This window comes from Podarcis filfolensis (assembly GCF_964270895.1).
Source record: "Podarcis filfolensis genome assembly, chromosome: 1".
Classification (NCBI taxonomy): domain Eukaryota; kingdom Metazoa; phylum Chordata; class Lepidosauria; order Squamata; family Lacertidae; genus Podarcis; species Podarcis filfolensis.
The window spans coordinates 90,958,713-90,977,927 of record NC_139604.1 but is presented as its reverse complement, the minus strand read 5'-3'; the positions used below and the strand labels follow the sequence as shown (position 1 = coordinate 90,977,927).

At 40.2% G+C, this 19,215-nt stretch overlaps 1 protein-coding gene across 2 annotated transcripts in view; it reads left to right on the top strand.

The window, feature by feature from the left end:
* The window catches only part of DPF3 (double PHD fingers 3), a 183,700-nt gene that overhangs the window by 139,649 nt on the left and 24,836 nt on the right, over positions 1-19,215 (top strand). Inside the window, exons 8-10 of one of the 2 annotated variants that reach the window (XR_014546480.1) lie at positions 3,687-3,815; positions 7,444-8,744; positions 12,804-14,858. Coding sequence is in view for 1 of the 2 variants with exons in the window: in XM_083607328.1 (XP_083463454.1) it covers positions 3,687-3,815 (129 nt within the window). In the remaining variant the exon portion in view is untranslated. Of the gene's footprint in view, positions 1-3,686; positions 3,816-7,443; positions 8,745-12,803; positions 14,859-19,215 lie in introns of those variants that run through there. The other variant, XM_083607328.1, reaches the window with a different exon arrangement.

Sequence of the window (19,215 nt, the reverse complement as noted above, 5' to 3'; positions counted from 1 at the left end):
ATTCGCCCCCAGTGGGACAAGCAGGTCTTCAAGTCTGCCATGCAAAAGTTAGTGCAGATGAGTAAAATGGGGGGGGGGGCACACACACCTGAGAACAGCCATGTATTTTCTGGTGATGCATCAGAAACTTTCTGTTCTTATCTGTAGTGTCAGGGGGGGGGGGATGAGAACCCTACTGGAAGCCATCTTGTAAATTACCTTGCATTGTGGTTGATTTGGACCAGGACAGATTAAAATAAAATAAAATTGGAACCTCTCCGCTCATCAGCTGATGTCAGTTTTAGATCTGAAGCATAATTTGAGACCTAGTCTCCAGAAATGGAAAACAAAATGATGCCTTTATCCCACTGAATCCCAAGCTACCCCCCATTTCCCATGCAAAATCTCCGTTGAAACTTCTTAACTTTTATTTTCATCTAAGCAGGAGGCTATGGATGAATAAATAAATCAAGACAGCTTCTCAGTGGGAGAGAAACTATTTGTTCCTCACACCAAGCACCAGCTATTTGGAATGCTGCATGAGGGACCTCTCTCTCCCCCCCCACCCCCAGTGGTATTTTCTCCTTGGTCAATGGCAGGAAGTATATTTGAATGCAAAGAGTGTTTTCCCTTGCCTTCCTTGAGGAGGATGACAGCAGTGTCTTTTCACTGAACACAGTATCACGTTATTGTTATGATTATTTACATTTTTATCCCACCTTCAGTCCATTTACCCCTCCTTCTGCTGGATGTTAAGGAAAGAGGAATACATATGTTGTTCTGAGGCAAAATATTCCTGAAGGTGACCTGTTTTATGTGTAGACCAGGTCTTCTAGACGGATCCCATAAACTGCACACTTTCCCTTCTACATTTGCTGGAAGGACAACGCTGACCTTTGCACCAAGAGAAGCTTCCCTTGTGAACTGAGGTGATTGCAAATCAGCTGGAGTGGAGGGGATAATCAGAGCAATTTCCAAGCCATTTGTGAAATCAGGCCACTACCAAGACTTACATCTTGAGCCAATGTCCTTAAAAACAGCAGCAGCAGAGAAATGCAATGTTGGAAGCATCTGGGGGTGGGGGTGGGGGGGGAAGGCTCCTTTCGAATGAATACGAAATGTCTTAAGTTTTGTGTAAGCTGCATCTGGATTGTCCGTCAGCACTCTGACCGATTTATTCTATGTCTTGTTTCAGTCCACACCTTTATTGTGTGCAAAGAATAAAAAAATAAAATAAATGTAATGGTCTGTGCAATGGACCATTCCCTTTGAAACCCACCCGCAATGACTTTCTCCATTTCTCATTAAATGTTGGGAATAAGCCAGCCGGAGGTGGACATGTCTCCAGCAGGGATTCAATCTCTCATTCTGTTAGCGCAAGGCGCTTCCAAGAAGCTTGTCTCCTCTCTGCCGTTCCTGCTGCTCTTCCTTTCCCATTTATTAGCTGATGCAAATCTGTGGCTTCTTCTTTTTTTTTAATTTCTCATTTCTTGAATCCCACCTATTCCTTGCAAACTTGCTTTTGAACGGGAAAACAAGAGGCCACAAATCAGCTCTTTACACTTGAGAGATAGGGTAATAACAGGTGGCAAGACTAGAGGCAGCAGGAGCCTGGGATTCTGGTTGTCATGGAAACATGTCAGACCTGCAGAGAGATGAGCTCTGTCAGCAGTGGGGGGGGGGGGGGGGAGAGCAGCTCAGTGCCACTTACCCTATAGGTTCAGACTGTATGTCAGCCACCCCTCCGAGGGATGAAGGCTTGGAAATATGTGGAAACAGGGAAGCCAAATTCTGAACACAAGATTTGAACTGCAAAGAAGAGGGCTCAAGGGCACAGGACAGAGAAGCTCTCAGCCTAGGCCAAAGAGCTTTTGTTTTCTCATAACTAAATGCAGGGGCTTCATTCTCCCCACTCTGCTTTTTTGACCTGAGGTGCCAGCACAAAGGACTATAGTGGCCTATAAGACGCAGAATAAGCAGATAACAAAGGTCTCATGCAGCCCATTGTATTATATTGTTATCCTTAATTGTTTTAAATAGCACTTTTATTTAACGTGAGTCAAGTGCTTGGCGATATTTATTATTATTTGCAAGCCTTCCTGGCACTGGTGGTAGATTTCCTGATTTGGGATGTGAATTGTCTTCTAGAGTAGTGTCATAAAGCTTAATTTAGAGTAAAAAAATAACTCCAGTTTAAATCAGTGCTGGCCTCCCTGCGCACACCTCCCCCTTTGGTGGAGTTACAATATTTGCATCAAGAGGTTCAGCCATTAACACAGTCTCTGATGAACCTCTGCCACCAGGCAAAGACATTTTTATTTAGACAGGCCAGGCTGACTTGCCTGTTGTAATTGGTTTTAACATGTCACCTTTAATCATTTTAAATGATAATTTATCTGCCTTGCTTTCATTTTGGGCTGTATATTTAATTACTATTTTATGTTTTACTAGTAGTATTTACATTATTGTTGTTTGCCATGTTGGGAGCACCTTTTTGGTGGAAAGGCGGGATGCAAATAAAACTGGTGATAGCACTAGAAAATATGTGGGGGCTGGGAAGAAGGTTCTGAAAGACAATCTCCACATTATTTAATTTTTTAAAAATATTGATGTATACTTCTGAGCAGAAGTTAAATTAAAACAGCACAAAATTATATCTGCACAAGACCTCACTGGAATATCCTAACTGGGACACTGGGCCATAAGGTTTCAAACTTTAGCCCTGAGGTCCAGCCTTAGTCACCATTGGCGACATTTCCAGCATTAATGAGGTTCCAAGTACAAGTAACCCTTCCCTGCCATCTCAAAATTTATCCAGCAGGCACATCAGTGTGTGCAGTGGGACTGGCAGAGATTGCCCTTCTCTCCCTTTACTTGTGAATGTGGTCTTATGAAAATTCCTTAAGTATGCTTAAAATTGCAGTTTAAGAGTTAGTAAAAGGAGAAGATTAAACACCCAGGATTGTAAAGCTAGTTGTCTACAAGATTCTCAGGAGCACTTAGAAATGTGAAGTGTTCTCAAAATTATTGAGGTATTGCTTAACACACTTGGATGCCCCTAAAACTTGCTTAGCGGTAATATGGAACGCCATTGGCTTTTGCTCTCTGACTTAAAATAAAATGGGTTGGATCCAAATGTTCAGTTGAACTTAGGTTGCGTTGAAACATATTGGACAAGTTAGTCGTAACTCAAGTCTCTTTGATTTCAATGAGAACTAAGTTGAATTAATTTAAGATGCTTCCAGACTCAGAGGTGATGGGTTAATTTGCAAGGGTTGTTGAGATATTGCAAATGGGATGTTGGCAACAGGTGGGAATTGTGTTCACTTATTGGATCCCCCCCCCCGCCCGTGAAAAGGTAAATCCAGATTACCAGGGGTCTGGGGGACACGGGATGGCATTTTAATGTCAATGATCTTGTGCGATCGCTGCAAAAAACCGAAAAGCAACCTTATGTGCATGAGGCACACTAATCTCACAATAAATACTCACCAGGAATTGCTTGTGGTCTGATCCAGTCAATTTAATTTTCAGCCATAGAGCACACGAGTCATGGGGCACCCAGATACATGCACTGGGCAGTTTGAACTAGCTTTATTCCAGTTATTCTCTTTGTCAAATGTATTGTTCAAATCCATGTAGAGAAAAGAGTGAAAGTTGCATACTGCATGTCTCCTGGTTTAAGCAAGAATGTTTCTTACCTGCAGCCCAGAAAGGACCAGATGGGGCCATCATTTCCAATAACTACTGTGATTTCTGCCTTGGAGGATCTAACATGAATAAAAAAAGCGGACGACCAGAGGAACTTGTCTCATGTTCAGACTGTGGGCGATCTGGTAGGTGATTCCTTATTGTAACTTCCTGTGAGTGACTGACATGTGTAAATTCCTTTTTCTCATACTTAGGAATTGTGGATTTATTGTTATATTTTCTTGTACAACTGGAGTTGGTTAGACACGTAGTTTTGGGTGGGCATCTTAAAAACCATATATACAGATGAGATTTGTTCCCATTCAACTTGGATAATTATTTCCACTGTGCTCTCCTCTGTCTCTGTTTCTCTGTCTCTCTTACACGCACAAGCATACACACAATATTGCATAAGACTGAGGATGTGTGTCAAACATTGTTCTTTGCAGTGTAATACTACTGAAGAGGGTTTTGTTTTTTTTAAAAAAATGCTTTTAATCTATGTGCGTCTGTTTTAATATAAATTGTGATCCTTTTATCATTATCATCTTGAGATTTGTCCAGCTCAGTTGTTGAGTTTGGGGATTGTATGGATGTTTTCATTCTACTTGGGGCGTTGTTTTTAACAAGGAAAAAAGGAGTTTTTAACAATGTTTATTCCATTTTAAACTTGTTTCTATTTTTTTTTTAGGGATTTGGGGGAATATAAACCCATGGGTTAAAATCATAAGGTTCAATCCAGTTAGTTCTTATGCACATGATTATGTGCATGCAGCCCTTTTCTGCGCAGGTTTTCACACATGTAGGGTTGCTGACTGATGGTGTGTGTTGGTGAAAGGAAACTCCCATGCACATAAGAGAGGTTGGGAGGATGTGGTGGGCATCTGTATAGTGTCTATAGTAACAAAAATCCTTGGAATTTGAAATCTGCTGCATTGATTCTGCTCCTGACATTAATTACATGGTAGGATAATCTACTTTTTGTTGTCCAAATAACGCAGAAACTTCTTCTAAAAACCAGTAGTCAACTTTTTATCAAAACCGGTGGGTCACAAAAACTGTCCCTACGTCTTCCAAACTCTGCTGGTGACAGCAGAATGCTATTTTGTGCTTTACAGAGAGTAAACAAAGCACAACAGATTTATGCTGCAATCCTGTACCCACTTTCCTGGGCCCTAGTGGAGAGCAAGGGGAATTTTTAGCCCCCCCTCTGACCTGTCCCATATTTTGCCCGACCTATCCTTTATTTTAACCCGACCAAAGGTGGCAAACCTAGGCCCGTTCTGCATACATTTAAACATTACCGGTATATTGAATTACAAATACACACATACAACTGCTAGCTGAGGATAAGACTCCATGCTTATAATCAAGGAGGTCATTTATAGCACCAGCCCTACCATTAGGCTGAGTAAAGTGGCTGCCATAGGTAGCTGATTTTGAGTGTCATGAAATGGCAGAAAATTCTTGGTTATTTTCAGTGCTTTTCCCCCTGGAAAAACGGTATCAGTACTCCAAAGCTTCACCCTCCCCAAGGGCAACATGAGGCTGAGCCTCCATAGTACAACTGAACCAGTGCTTACTGCCAGAAAAAAAGCATTGGTTGTTTTATTTGACATTGTTGTACTTTCCTGGGACAGGAAGATGCAGCTGCAGGATTTTCTGCCTTAGGTGCCAAAATAACTTGACTGGCCTGAGGTATTGTGTACCTTGACTTGCAGTGTAGGGGGCAGTTGCTTCTCTGCCTCAGGCATCACAATAATTTGGGCCAGCCTTGTAAAACATTAAAGCTTATGCCACAATAAATCTGTTAGTCTTTCAGATGTTTTCCTAGGATCTGCTAGGAATATGCTTACCATTGGGGTGAGTCAGTTAAAGTTGGATCCAAGTCTTCTGGGCTGGTTTTTGTTTTTGTAGCCCCTAGCTATACAGTGGTACCTCGGTTTACAAACTTAATCTGTTCCAGAAGTCCATTCTTAAACTGAGGCGCGCTTTCCTTAATGAGGCCTCCCACCATCAGTGCCCTTCCACCGTTTGGATTCTGTTCTTAGACCGAGGTAAAGTTCGCAAACCGGGACACTACTTCCGGTTTTGAGGAGTTTGTAAACTGAATAGTTCGTAAACAGGGCTGTTCTTAAACCGAGGTAACACTGTATTTCCAGCATCCCTAATTTTACATTATAATTTAGATATAAAGCTTTTTCTTTTTGATTCATTTTTCATATTTGCAAACCGCCTGCAGAATGTGACACTTAGACTTTCTAACTATAGAGTCCAGTCTATTAGTATAAGCTACCATTGGGGGAGGGGGAGATGGATACTCCCGTAAATGGAATCCTTTTGCAAAGCAACTATTATTCAGTTTGAATTGTTTACCAGAGTCAGTTATCTGTTACACAGATGTCTGAGTCTGTATACTGCATGCTAGGTACAAGCACATACAGTGGTACCTCGCAAGACGAATGCCTCGTAAGACGAAAAACTCGCAAGACAAAAGAGTTTTTCGTTTTTTGAGTTGCTTCGCAAGACGAATTTCCCTATGGGCTTGCTTCGCAAGACGAAAACGTCTTGCGAGTTTGTTTCCTTTTTCTTAAAACCGTTAATACCCAGGGAATCTGTGCTTCGCAAGACGAAAAATTCTCAAGACAAAAAAACTCGCAGAACGAATTAATTTCGTCTTGCGAGGTACCACTGTACAGTCTGGGTGGCGCATCATTCTTAATTCTAACAAAAACCTTACTCATTTACCAATTGAAGAAACTTCCTTTATATGACAAAAGGAGACAGGTTAACTTCTTTGCCTGTATAGACATAGTAAAATCATTAAGTGTTACTATTTTACATGTATTTTCATCTTTGGGAATATGATTTGTACATCAGAACATTTTCTGATATTTGTACATCAGAATAGTTGCTTGATATCTACTTCCTTCATCTATTTGAAGTCATGCTAATTGGAATTACCGAACAAAAAACAATGGGGGTATTGTTGTTTCACTCTCTGAAGATGGATCCAGGAATATAATGTATTCTGAAAATTGTGTCAAAGTTACATATTATATTAGAAACCTTTCTTTCTTTGGATGAAATGCTTTAAAATGTTTAAAATTTGCTTTATCTGCCTTTTTATATATGTACATATATACAAAGAGAAACTTTACTAAGTTGGCAATATGTATTTACTTATTTACTAGTTCTGAAAAAGTTTTCCACTTGGTTTTACAAAAGAACTATACCACTTAGGAGAACAGGTGCAGAAAGATCAGGATGCTTTGGGGTTTTTGTTTTTTTTTTTTGGATTATTACTCTCAAATAATACATTTAGGACAGTTGATGCCAAAATGAAGGCCAGTCATGTTACTCCATACTCTTAATGAATTCCCACTATTACACACAGTATGAGTTATTTTAAAGCTGCTCAAAATAATCACCAAAAAATGTTTTCTGTATGTTTTAAAGAGAGGAAAACAATATTAACCCTTTTGCTGCCTTAGTTTATGGGCAACTGTGATGGTTGTTTTGCTTTTTACTCTTTCAAATGCAATTCAGTTTATACTTTCCTTGTTGCTCCTGCTGCTGTTCTACTGCTCTGTTATCAACCTGAACCCCACTTTAGATATATACAGACACACACACACACATTATATATATTTATATGGCTGGGAGATCTCTTTAGTTTGAACTGTTGAATAGTGATAATAAGCGATAATGATGAAATTAATGATGATGCCTGTTGCTTAACCCATGTGCTGATATATTCATCATACATGTCAGCTCATTTGGGAAGAGAAAGCAGGAAGGAAGAGGCAGCGGCGGCAGCAGCAGCAGCAGCAGCACACACTACGGAGGACTTGTTCGGTTCCACATCCGAAAGCGACACCTCAACTTTTCACGGCTTTGAAGAGGATGATTCAGAAGAGCCTCTCTCAAACCAGGGCAGCAGCTCCCCGTCCACAAAGAAAAAGGGCAGCTGCTAAACTAACTAATCACACACAAACTCTATGAGCTACTTCCTGCCCTTTTTGCTACGTTTATTGTGGCTGTTGCATTCCCCACCCCACCCTGTCCCCAGTTAGACCCATTTTCACTTTTGGATGTGTACACTGAAAGCACAACAGTATAATTTTTTTTATAGAAAACTTACCTTCTCTTTTTATTAAAAAAAAAGTTTTGGTTATTTTATATTCATGATCATTCATGGCCCCTTCCTTTCTTTACAACCACTGAAATGTAGACGTCTTTAACAAATAAGTAGTAGAAGGCTAATTTTCTGGACTTTTAATATATATCAGCCAGATACAAAAAATAAAAGTACAGAAGGGTTGGACACCAGGAACCCGCCTCATAGAGTGTTTATATATTTATTTATATATTCTATATATTATTAGAAAAAAAGAGACCTTTTGAGATTAAAAGAGAAAAAAAAGCAATGAAGTCTACTTGATAATCTAACTATACAGAAAGAGAAACTGTGGTATGGATAGTTCCCAGATGGAAAGGAAACTCAATCCCTTGCCAGTGTGACTTTTGCACTGTGAAAAGTTTGCATTTACTGTAGCACACTGGATTTTGTGACTTCCCCCTTCATATTCCTGCTGTCCTCACCTTTAACAGTTTGAAAAATAAAAAGGCAAGGAAGATCAACAAAGAACATAAAACTGAGGAATTTCTTGCCTCCTTATTTTGGACACATTTGTCTTCTGTAAAGAATGCTTCATCTCTCCCCCACCTTGGCATCTTTTTCTAGCCACTGCTTTGTGTTTTACATTTCGCTCCTTTACCTTCTACGTTGTGGAAAGACATTTCCAAGCACAGGGATGGAATACAACCATCAAGTCACAGATTCTGCAAAAATGAAACAAAGGATGTGAACCTTGAAAGAAATGAAAAGGAAAAAAATACCTCACGTTTCTTTTACTTTTTGAAAAACAAAAAAACAAAAACCCATTTAGTCTTATTTTTGATAGCTCCTGTTGAAATAAACCAAAGCAATACTCACTAATCTTCAAAGGGCAGTAGAGAAGACAGAATCTCTCTCATTCCAGCACCATGGAGCTGAGCAGCAGGAGTAAAAGGTATGTTCCAAAATGAAGTATGTTTCATTGTTTGTGAAATGGCTGCACTTTTAAGTTTGTCCCAAACTATTCTGCATTCTTGTTTAAAGAGCACAATGCAGACATACTGGCTAAGTTTGAATGATCATATCAATTTGAAATTGCTTTAATATCCTGGCTTGTTCTGGTTCTGGTAACCATAGTTTCCTGGTTCAGGTGACAGAATAAACTATGATTTATTAGAAGCTTCTTTTCATTGCTCATGCTACAAAGGGAAGAGCAAAGGGGCTGCATGTGTAGGCAAAAGAGTAGTTTATATCTTGGCTAGTAAAGGTGGGATATGATTATCATAACTGGGCCAGCACTCAAGTATGGTTAGCTTAACATTGGTTAAGATCCCCAAAGTGCAGCATAGATAAGCACTATGTTTGCATAGGGACAATAGCATTGTGTTGTGTTGTGTGATGCTTTTAGGTATTTATAGAGTTGGCATTGTGCTGGGACATCTTTAGCTCTGATCTAGACAATTGTAGAGTTCCCGAGAGGAATTCATTTAAAAGCCTGACTTTAAGATAGATGTAAGTTTGAAAAAGTGTCATGGTGTATATATGTATGTGGGGTGTATGTGTGTGTGTGCGATCCATATTTTATATTAATGATTGTTTCCTGTTATTATTCTACGAGGCCATGTTACTGCTTGCTGTCCCCTTATAATAGATCAGTGATACTTTGACTTAACATAGGATGTTCTTCTCTAGGGAGGGCTGGGAAATATTCCTATATGCCAGTCAGTATACACCAGCCTTCCCCAACCTAGTGACTTCCTATGATATACTGCAACTCCCAACAGCCCCAGTCACCATTGCTGATGGGAATTTTAGTGCAAGACTTCTAGAGGGGTCATATTATGGAAGGCAATAACAAACTAAATGGGCCAAGGGTCTGACTCTGTGCTTCTACGGCCTTTAATTCATAATAGGATTATGATCAGACCATATCTTTGTGTGTTACTCCCGTACATACCAAGTTCCCAGCAACAGCTACTGTATGTATATAGCATCATTGGTGCTTGAATGTTTGCAGAACATTCTAGAGTGATAAAGCAAGAACTAAGAAAAGGTGACAGCATTTAGAAGGGACTTCTGGAAGGCAAAGTTTTTGTGGGATGTGGAGGTGAAGAACTTGTAGCCTAGTATAGAGCAGTCCTAGGGAGCGCAAGTTTGAACTTGGGTTGTGGAAGCACCACCCTTCATTTAATAAGTACAGAAAAGAAAGTCTGCTCTGTTTCCCACAATACAAAATCTCATTATTGCAAGAAACAGGGGGGCAACTTGCACCATCTGTTCCAGCCTCCTGACTTGATATTGTCTTGCGGAAGGCGATTCTTTTAAAATGAGATTCAGAAACCATACTAATAATTACGCCAGTAAGTGTACTTGGAAGCCTTAAAGAATTGGTGAAGTGACTCCCCCAGGTGACCTCAGTTTTTATGGCCCTGTGTCCGATCAGTCCAGGCACGAGCTTCAAAGAAACTCTGCCCAAACCGTCCAATTTGATAGATAGCCTGTGTATCTATGCGCATACCATCCCCTCCCAATGCCTCACTTTCTCAAAACAACGTCCAGCATCAAAGAAGGCACCCAGCATTATCCTCCACAACTGATTAAGGCAGCTGTGTGTGGGGCTTCACCTCCTCCCAACGTTCTCAGGACATTAAAGACTGTTCTCACACCAGCAAAAACTTAACAAGAGCGAGGGAGGGAGAAGGAACAGATGCAGGAAGGGTAACCATGTCAGGTCACTAACTCCTCAATACAGTTTGTCTTCCAGACGCATTTCTCATACAGATATCTCCCAAGGCCAATGCTGTAGCAATTATTCCTCCTCATTTTCTTTCTTTTTTGGCACTATCAGCTGTCTTCTCACAAATCATTGAGTTACGGAGAGCAGTACCTCCTGATACACCATGGAAGTTCATGGCAGATGGGTGGTAATCTGATCCTCTCCTAATATTTGCCAACTTGATAAAACATATTGCCTAAAAGCACCCCATTTTAACTACTGTGACTGTAGCAAAAATAATTTTATAACTATATATAATGAGATGATCCATAGTTTCTGTGTTGGACACAGTCTATGTGGTGAGGGCAGTCTATGTGGTTTCACCCTTACTTGTTTTCCCGTCCCCCCATCTATTACTCATTGTTAGAAGTTGTTAAAATTTGCTGTTTTTCAGCCTGTGGCTGTAGTTCCATAGATACAGAAAATCATTCACCTGGAGCGGATCAGATAGTTGATAAGCATAGCCTGTAGAAGGGACACCATCTGTGCTAAATGCCTTCTGTGCCTGCTGTCATATTTGAATCCGGCAAATTCTTTTCATCATCATCATGAGAGGCAGGGACAAAACAAAATTTGCAATCTGAAAGTTGGAATAGGCCTAGGTATGGTTCTTTGGGAATTTTGCTCATTATAGTAATATCTGCCCTCTGGATGTTCTGCTCCTAGGTGAATGAAAGGTTACAGCAAATGTGCAAATGGAGAACCCAGAATGGGAAAGAGAAACACCAGACAGTTTGGGTAGGGTCAGTTCCTTTACTGACAGGTAGTCCAAAGGATAACGCAGCCCCTTAGCTTAGCAGTTATATTCAACTGTAGCATAAAGTAATCCTACTTCAGTCTGTCCCAAGAGACAGCTCATAGCAAAAGTAATGAAAAGTATTTCCAGCAATTTGTCCTCCTTGCAGCATTTGGTTCTAGCCAAGCAACAGGGACCGAGGCAAACTTGCTATAAACACAAGGACGTTTATACTTTAGATTGTGCTGAGCCACTCTCTGACTCACAAGTTTGCCGACTCACACTTAAGCAGCTGCAGGTGTAGGACAAGCACACCCAAATCAACCCTTTCTTGTCCTTTTCCTCTGTATGCATAAGCCCACATACACTAATAGTATTCCCATAAGTGTGGTGTGCTGTAGAACCCCAAGTATCTCAGCTGTTAATAAGCCTTTAAAATCTCCATGGCTGTGCAGGTACAGTTGAAAACATAGACTGGGCCACAATCCAGCCCATACTTCAGCCCATTGAAATAATTTGGTTGAAGTACACTAATTAAGTAATGTAGGTACAAATGGAACCACAATCCAATGGACTGCATAAATATATTTCCTTACCAATATACTCCCAGCCAGATTCCCACGTTCATAAACTCCCATTGTTGATATTTCCAATATATTTTTCTCCTATTACCACACCTTTTTTCTCACTTTTTGAAAAAAAGAGAAAGAAAATATTGAGTCAATAATAAAGGATGCAAATTGGGTTCATTCAAAATAATCAGTTTTGTATATGAGCGTAGAATTTGAGTTAACTTGGTGAAATGTTTGAATTTGGCTGGTGCACAGTATGAAAATCCATTCTTACTCCTCTTGGTTTCAGAATTCAATATTGTCCTTCAGCAGATGTTTCAATTATGAAGTGTGGGTGTGCATGTGTGCATGTATACAGAATGGTGATGGTGGTGTGATGTACTTTTATGAGAAGTAGTCATTGTGGATATTTTTAGCAGCTCATAGGCCGAGGTGTTGGTGTCAGCGTAATCCTGTAGCAGGAGATTTAGGCCAAGGATAAACTGCAAGTTTTTCATTTGATTCCAGCGTTAAACCAACACAGCTATGATTGCCATTTATGGTTTGTAGTCACAGAGTTGTCCTGAACTATAGCATTGCCGTTCTTTGTTGCAGCGAAGTGTATAGTGCTGGCTTTCATCTTTGCTCCTAGAGGTAATAAAGCACAGGGCTCCTGCACTTTTTTAAAAGAATAGTTGGAAAGTCATCAGGAGGAGTTTTCACCTCAGCAACCCTGTGGCACATCCGTATATACTTGCTGAAATTCACTCTTCTGTGCAACTGTTTTAGGCATATGAGCACTTCCATTCTTGTTTGTGGACTCTGTTCAATAGGAATACACTGAATGTGCAAAGAGGGGGTGTTGGAGCAGCAGCCCCCGCCCCGTGTGTTCTGCCTGTTGTATGAGGGTTGCTTTTTTAGTTTTCCCTTTCATTGCCTCTCCTTCTGCAGATAACGGGCCTGCGCTCACTTAGATTCTGAATCCATCATCCTTCAAGAAAACTGTTGGAAGAAGCCAACCAAGAATAGCCAGGATGTTCTGATCTTCCTCTCATTGCCTGATCCTTTCATACCTGTGTCTCATCCCACACAGGAGCCTGGACTGTGGAACGCCTGCTGGCACTTGCTCAGAGAAGTCTTGGGGATTCTCTAAGCTTGTGCAATACAAAGATACCCTTCCCATTTTATTTTATTTTTTAAAAAATCCCTTTCTTTTAAGTGTTGTATGAGTTTGTGTGTGCGTATATATATATATAAAAGCCCAGGTCAAACTGGAACTGATTTACAGTAGAAGTGACTGAAAACAACAAACAAAATGAGAGAGAAAAAAACCTTGACAAAAAATAGAACAAGTTATTTTATTTATTTGAATATTTAAGAGAGAAAAGTAGTGCTGATGTTGCACAGTATTTTTGTTTAAAATGCATTTAACTTCAAAATTTAAAAGCAATTCTTGTGAAGAGGGGATTTTTCCCTAGAGCGCTTAAATGTAAGATAAAGACTGACTATTTGCTTTCAGGTTAATTTTTTTTTAAGTTATGAAAATAAAGATAAACTCTGCTTTCTCTTACTTTAAAGATGCCATTCATACACACGCTGGGTGTTGTTTTTTTTTTCTTTCCCCAAACTGGATGTGGTAAGTTTAAAGTTGTTCTGGCTTATTTTCCTGAATGTCTGCTAATGTTTCCTGCTTGGATGTATTGTATTAGGGCAAAAGTCAAAACTTTCAACAAAATATTTTGAAAATGAAATGCTGGATCTTGGACAGTTGTTGTAACCAGGACTATAAGCGCAGTCTCCCCAGCACTATCATCTTACAGGAACTTTGGGTGTTACCAGTTCTCAGCAATAATGCCACTTAAACTAGGTGCTTATAAAATGGATTTTGTTGTCTGAAAAGAAGTTGTTTTCCTGCGTTGATTATTCCACTCAAAAGCTATCAGCAGCTAACAGCTGCTTGCTATAGTCCACAAATAATGTAAGCAACACAAAAAGAAGCAACCGGAACAATACATCTGGAGAGAAACCTTTTTCTCTACAACTGTTCTAAGAGGCATTTGAAATAATATTTGGGAAGAGGTAGAATATTAAAACCAATCTTTCCAGGAATAGCAGAGTTTATACAGTTGGATCTAGTCACAGGTCATAGTTCTCTCTATAGTAATTTGTTAGGACCAACATGTGACATGCTGATAGCTGGTGCTTATGTGACAGCTTTTAAAGAGTGATCCCTACCTATTCTGGGAAGGACGTATGAACATGACCCCAGGTTCCAATTGATCCAGAATAGTTCCTGGGAAAATCCAATTGGAGAAGCCATTCTGATATAACTTTTCAGTTATATCATACAATTTAAACCTGAAGCCTTCTCATGAAATTCTTGGAGCGATCCTGCTCTAAGAGGACTGGGCAAACCCAGCCATCATGCATTCTCATTGAGCTTGCTCAGGAGTCCAGGGGAGTGAAACCACTTTGAAATATACAACTGTACAGCAGTGGTGCTATGAATTTTGCATGCTCAGTTGTTCTTTCAGGGATGCTGGTTGTGGGGGCAATGCAGAATCCAGTCCAGAAAAGCATCAGACATGTTCAACTCAGTAGGTCAAATCTGCATCCTAGGGTCAAAAGTGAGGAGCTGGAGCTCCAGAACATTGCACATTAAAATCAATGGCAGAACTCTTATTGGAGTCAGTGACAGAAGACCCATTTAGACAGTCACTTCAATGATTTCACTTCGAAATCTGCAGACTAAGTTAAGCTGCCGTTAAAAACAAATGTTCCCATTAGATGCAAAATGCACAAACTGTACTAACTTGTGTTTTGTGTTCATTTAAAATCAACTTCCAAGGCGCCTCCTGTATACTTCTCTGTAAATATTTATTTACCCAACCTTTTTTAAAAGGAAAAAAAATTGTGAAACTGCAATTGCTGTACATAGTTTTTAAAGGTCCTCATTGTTTACAATGCTGTCCTCCATACTGAAAATAAAACTTCATTCTCTACTTATTTTTGTTTGCTTCCCCATGCGGTAAAATATTATTTCAGTTTTCAACAAACAAACAAACAAACAAAAACCGAAATACAAATGTTTAACATACTTTTTTTTTGTTTTGTTTTCCATTGGTATTTTGACTTTGTCCATAGTCATAGTCAGCGGCCGCTGTGAAGGTAGAGAAGAGAACAGGATGTGCAAGGCTACCTGAGGTTGTGTCTGACTTTTGTCCGTGTAGCTCACTCCTGCTATCTACTGTGGCAGTTTGACTGACTCCAAGGTTTCAGGCCAAGGTCTTTCTTAATGGGAGATGCTAGGAATTGAACATGGGTTCTTCTGTAGGCAAAGCAGCTACCACTGAGATGCAAGGCAAAACTACATGTTACATTGGGCATGTGAAATAGCATGGTTAAGCTGACCAGCTTTATTTTGAAGAAATAAACCTTCAAAAGGCCATTTAAAATCCATTCTGGGAGCTCCCAGGCCCAGATTAGGGTCCCTCACTGGATTCCCACTGAACCCCCAACTACTGTTAACTCAAAGATTTTGTCAATCACACCTTCAGGGGCAGCTGGGTAGATTCTCAATGGGAAACTGGCTTGGAGTCCCTAAAGGCCGCTTTTCCGTCGAAATAATGCTTGTTCAATATGACTTGTAGTCTGGCCCTTCCACGGGTGTCAGTCCCTCCCAGGAAAGCCGCAGCAGGTTATGCACAAACCGCAGTAGTTTCTATAATAGGGAACCAAGGGGCAAGGGGCAGAGTCCTTTGGAGAAAACTGCACGAGAGTTGCATGCTACAGCTATTGTACATTCCCATACATTTCAGTGGGCTTTCAGAGCAGAACTTCCAGAAGGATTGTGATGAATGATTAAAGGTTTAAAGCACAATGCTTAAGTCTTTTGCTTAGGAATGCTTAAGTCTTCATCAGTTAACTAGGACATTAGTCCTACTGAACTCAGCGGGATTTACCTCTGAAGCAAAAATGCTGAGGATCAGACTGACAGAATCAAACTACGCATTTGATTACTTTTGTAAGGTTGTTGCCCAATTCATAGAAACTTTAAAATTGGTGTGGCAGCCTGATCAGTAGTATATGTAATGAAATGTAAAACCAAATAGAATCCCGCAGTAGTTCCTCTCTTAATGTGTGTGTGTGTGTGTGTGTGTGTGTGTGTGTGTTTGTATCTATCTATCTATCTATCTATCATCTATCTATCTATCTATCTATCTATCTATCTCATGGCCATAAATTGACCTACAGTTAATGTACACTTGATCCCCTTTCAGATTTAAATGCAGTTTGATGTGCACAAAATTTAAGCCCATTGCTACACTACAGAGCTCCCTATGAATAGGAACTTCCATTTCTCCTCCAAAAGAGGATAACCACCATGTAAACCACTTTGCTGGCATCTCTTTAGGCAGAGCCCAATTTTTCTACTAGCCTGATTTTTTTTAACTAGCATAAGCGCTAAAATGCGAATTTGATTAACGACCCCACAAAAGAAAGCATCATATTCAGTAATACCAAGTTCTAAAAATTCCTCCTCCTCTTTCATGAAAAGCTTCTATATTTCAGGATAGAAACTCCTTTAAGAGCACTGTACTCAATATCTTTAGAAATACTTGACTGTACTAGTACTGAATGACCTACAGATGAGGTGCAGCTAAAAACTGCTACGGAAACAGAGATTTATTGTAAGTACTGAAAAATGAACAACAGTTTGAAACAGCCTTTTGTAGCCATTGCTTGATGTAAGAGATGCAAAACTTTGGAAATTATTCACAGGTGTTAGTCCTTGTCTGATAGTTCTGCCTAGCAGAGTTCTGCCTGTAGAGTTGAGATTTAGCTACAGAAATGTTTTTGTGTTTTGTTGTAGAGGCGATTATTATAGTTCCAGTTCAAAACCAGTGTTCTCATCAGTGCTTTTGGTAATACTTTAAAGTACAGTTTGGTGAAATGGTGCTGTTTTTCACTCTGTCACTGCTATGTCAGCATTAATAGGACTGATGGGGTGAACTGTACCGTGGTACCTCAGGTTACATACGCTTCAGGTTACATACGCTTCAGGTTACAGACTCCGCTAACCCAGAAATATTACCTCGGGTTAAGAACTTTGCTTCAGGATGAGAACAGAAATCGTGCTCCAGTGGCGCGGCGGCAGCAGGAGGCCCCATTAGCTAAAGTGGCACCTCAGGTTAAGAACAGTTTCAGGTTAAGAACGGACCTCCGGAACGAATTAAGTACATAACCTGAGGTGCCACTGTACTTTAATCAGCACATCTTTTCAATGGTCCCTTTGTAGATGATATATCTGGTGAAATGGGTTGAGTAGTCCCCCCCCCCCGAGTGTGCCATCAGAACTATGCCAAATATTTCAGGACATGTAGCAACCTGAAAACTTCTTTCCTCAACTCTAATAAGACCTGCTTATACATTATTCGTTTCTCAGTAGCAAGTTCAGTGACTAGACCTCAAAGTCTGTTATAGAGGCCAAATTCCCTACACCCCATCCTGCCATCCAGCCCATTCCCTTTAGGGAGACCTATTTGATAACTATTTTTAAAAGTCTAAATGTACCAGCACCCTGAAATCCTTTGTTAACTAGAGTTTACAACGCAATCCTAACCCTACTCCCACCCCTGGTAGTGCAGCAATAAAATTGCTGGCACATTTGCAAAGCTAAGCAGGGTCCAGTATGGTTTCAAATTGGATGGGGGAGCACATGCTGAGATGGACTAAGTGACCCTTAGGGTCCCTTTCAATTCAAATAATAATAATAATAATAATAATAATTTTATTTGTACCCCACCCTCCCCGGCCGGAGCCAGGCTCAGAGCAGCTAACATCATATAAATAATACAATATGCATAAAAACAAGCAATCAATCGATTAAAATGCATTCAAATAATTTAAAGTTAAAGTTAAAACTGGACAAATGACAACCCCCAGGTTAAAATTGAAAGCTGTTAATACTCGCCAGGACCAACTGTTTCCACTGATATTATAAGGACCTGTGAGCGGGCTGGGAAACCTCACTCATGCTTGTTCTTATACAAAGAGAAAAGGAGTCAGACTGAACCCTGACCAAAGGCCTAGCGGAACAGCTCCGTCTTGCAGGCCCTGCGGAAAGATGTCAAATCTCGCAGGGCCCTGGTCTCTTGTGAGAGAGCATTCCACCAGGCTGGGGCCACGGCTGAAAAGGCCCTGGTTCTGGTTGAGGCCAGTCTAATCTCCCTGGGGCCTGTTGTTATTTGCAGACGGTAAATGATTCATATTCATATCTACTTAGAAGTAAGACCCACTGAGTTCAATGGGGCTTTCTTCCAGGTAAGCGTTTTTATGCAGCAGAAGCTGCTCTTTCATAACAATTCTGCCTGGTATAAAAATGGAATTCACCGCATGCTTGCAACCTTTTTTCTATAGTTGCACCAGGAACATTAGAAGCAATCAGTCCTGATACAGTTTTCCAAACTCCAGGATGAGCTTCGCAACCCCAGCCATCTATTCGCTAATGGCTTGTGCTAAATGCAGATCTTGAGGATCAACTGCTAGTACAGAACTAAACATGATAACCATATCTTGCTAATGTTCTGTTTCTAATGGAAGCAAACTAAATTGGTTCTAATTGAAAAGAAAAGGGAGGGAAATCAATAGATCATTCTCTTTAATGGGAAGTTAAATTTTAAACATTGAACTCACATCAAGTGGTTGAAATAGTCTCTGAAGGTAAATAACTGAGCAGAACTCAGCACAGAATCTTCTTATTTTGGTTTGGCCTTTATTAGACATGGGAATTAGAATAGTGCATTAGTATTGCCATCAGGTGTCAGCAGGATTAAATGTAAAAGGTGGAACTATTGAACAGTGCGTATCTGCATGACACAAACAGTTAAATCATCGTGTGCACATGCTAGTTATGTGTATTGCTGTACTTAGTTTAGTTCTCAGTTTACTAATTCTGGGAAATTATAATCTTCCTCCACAATATAACACGACATGCCACAGTAAAAGATGTTTCTGAAGTGTTGCTTAGTACTGGAGTTGATAGTAAACAATATACCATTTTCGAAGAAAGACACTGCTAGAAAACTGGAAATAAGATCTCCACCCCCTGCTTATAGGCACCCATTCAAATGTATTCCTATCATTTAATAGACCAGCTGTATGTTGTCAGGCTTCTTCAGAGCCCATGGGTAGAGAATCCTCCTATGAAGTGTGTTAGCACATGGTCTTTGCATCCCTTAACGTTTTGTGTAAACCTACAGACTCCTCTCTCTTGTTAAAGATATAACTGCAAGGCATTGTGCCATGACTCTGAATTGAATGAGGATACGCTGTCTAATTCCGAAGGTATGTTTACACCAAC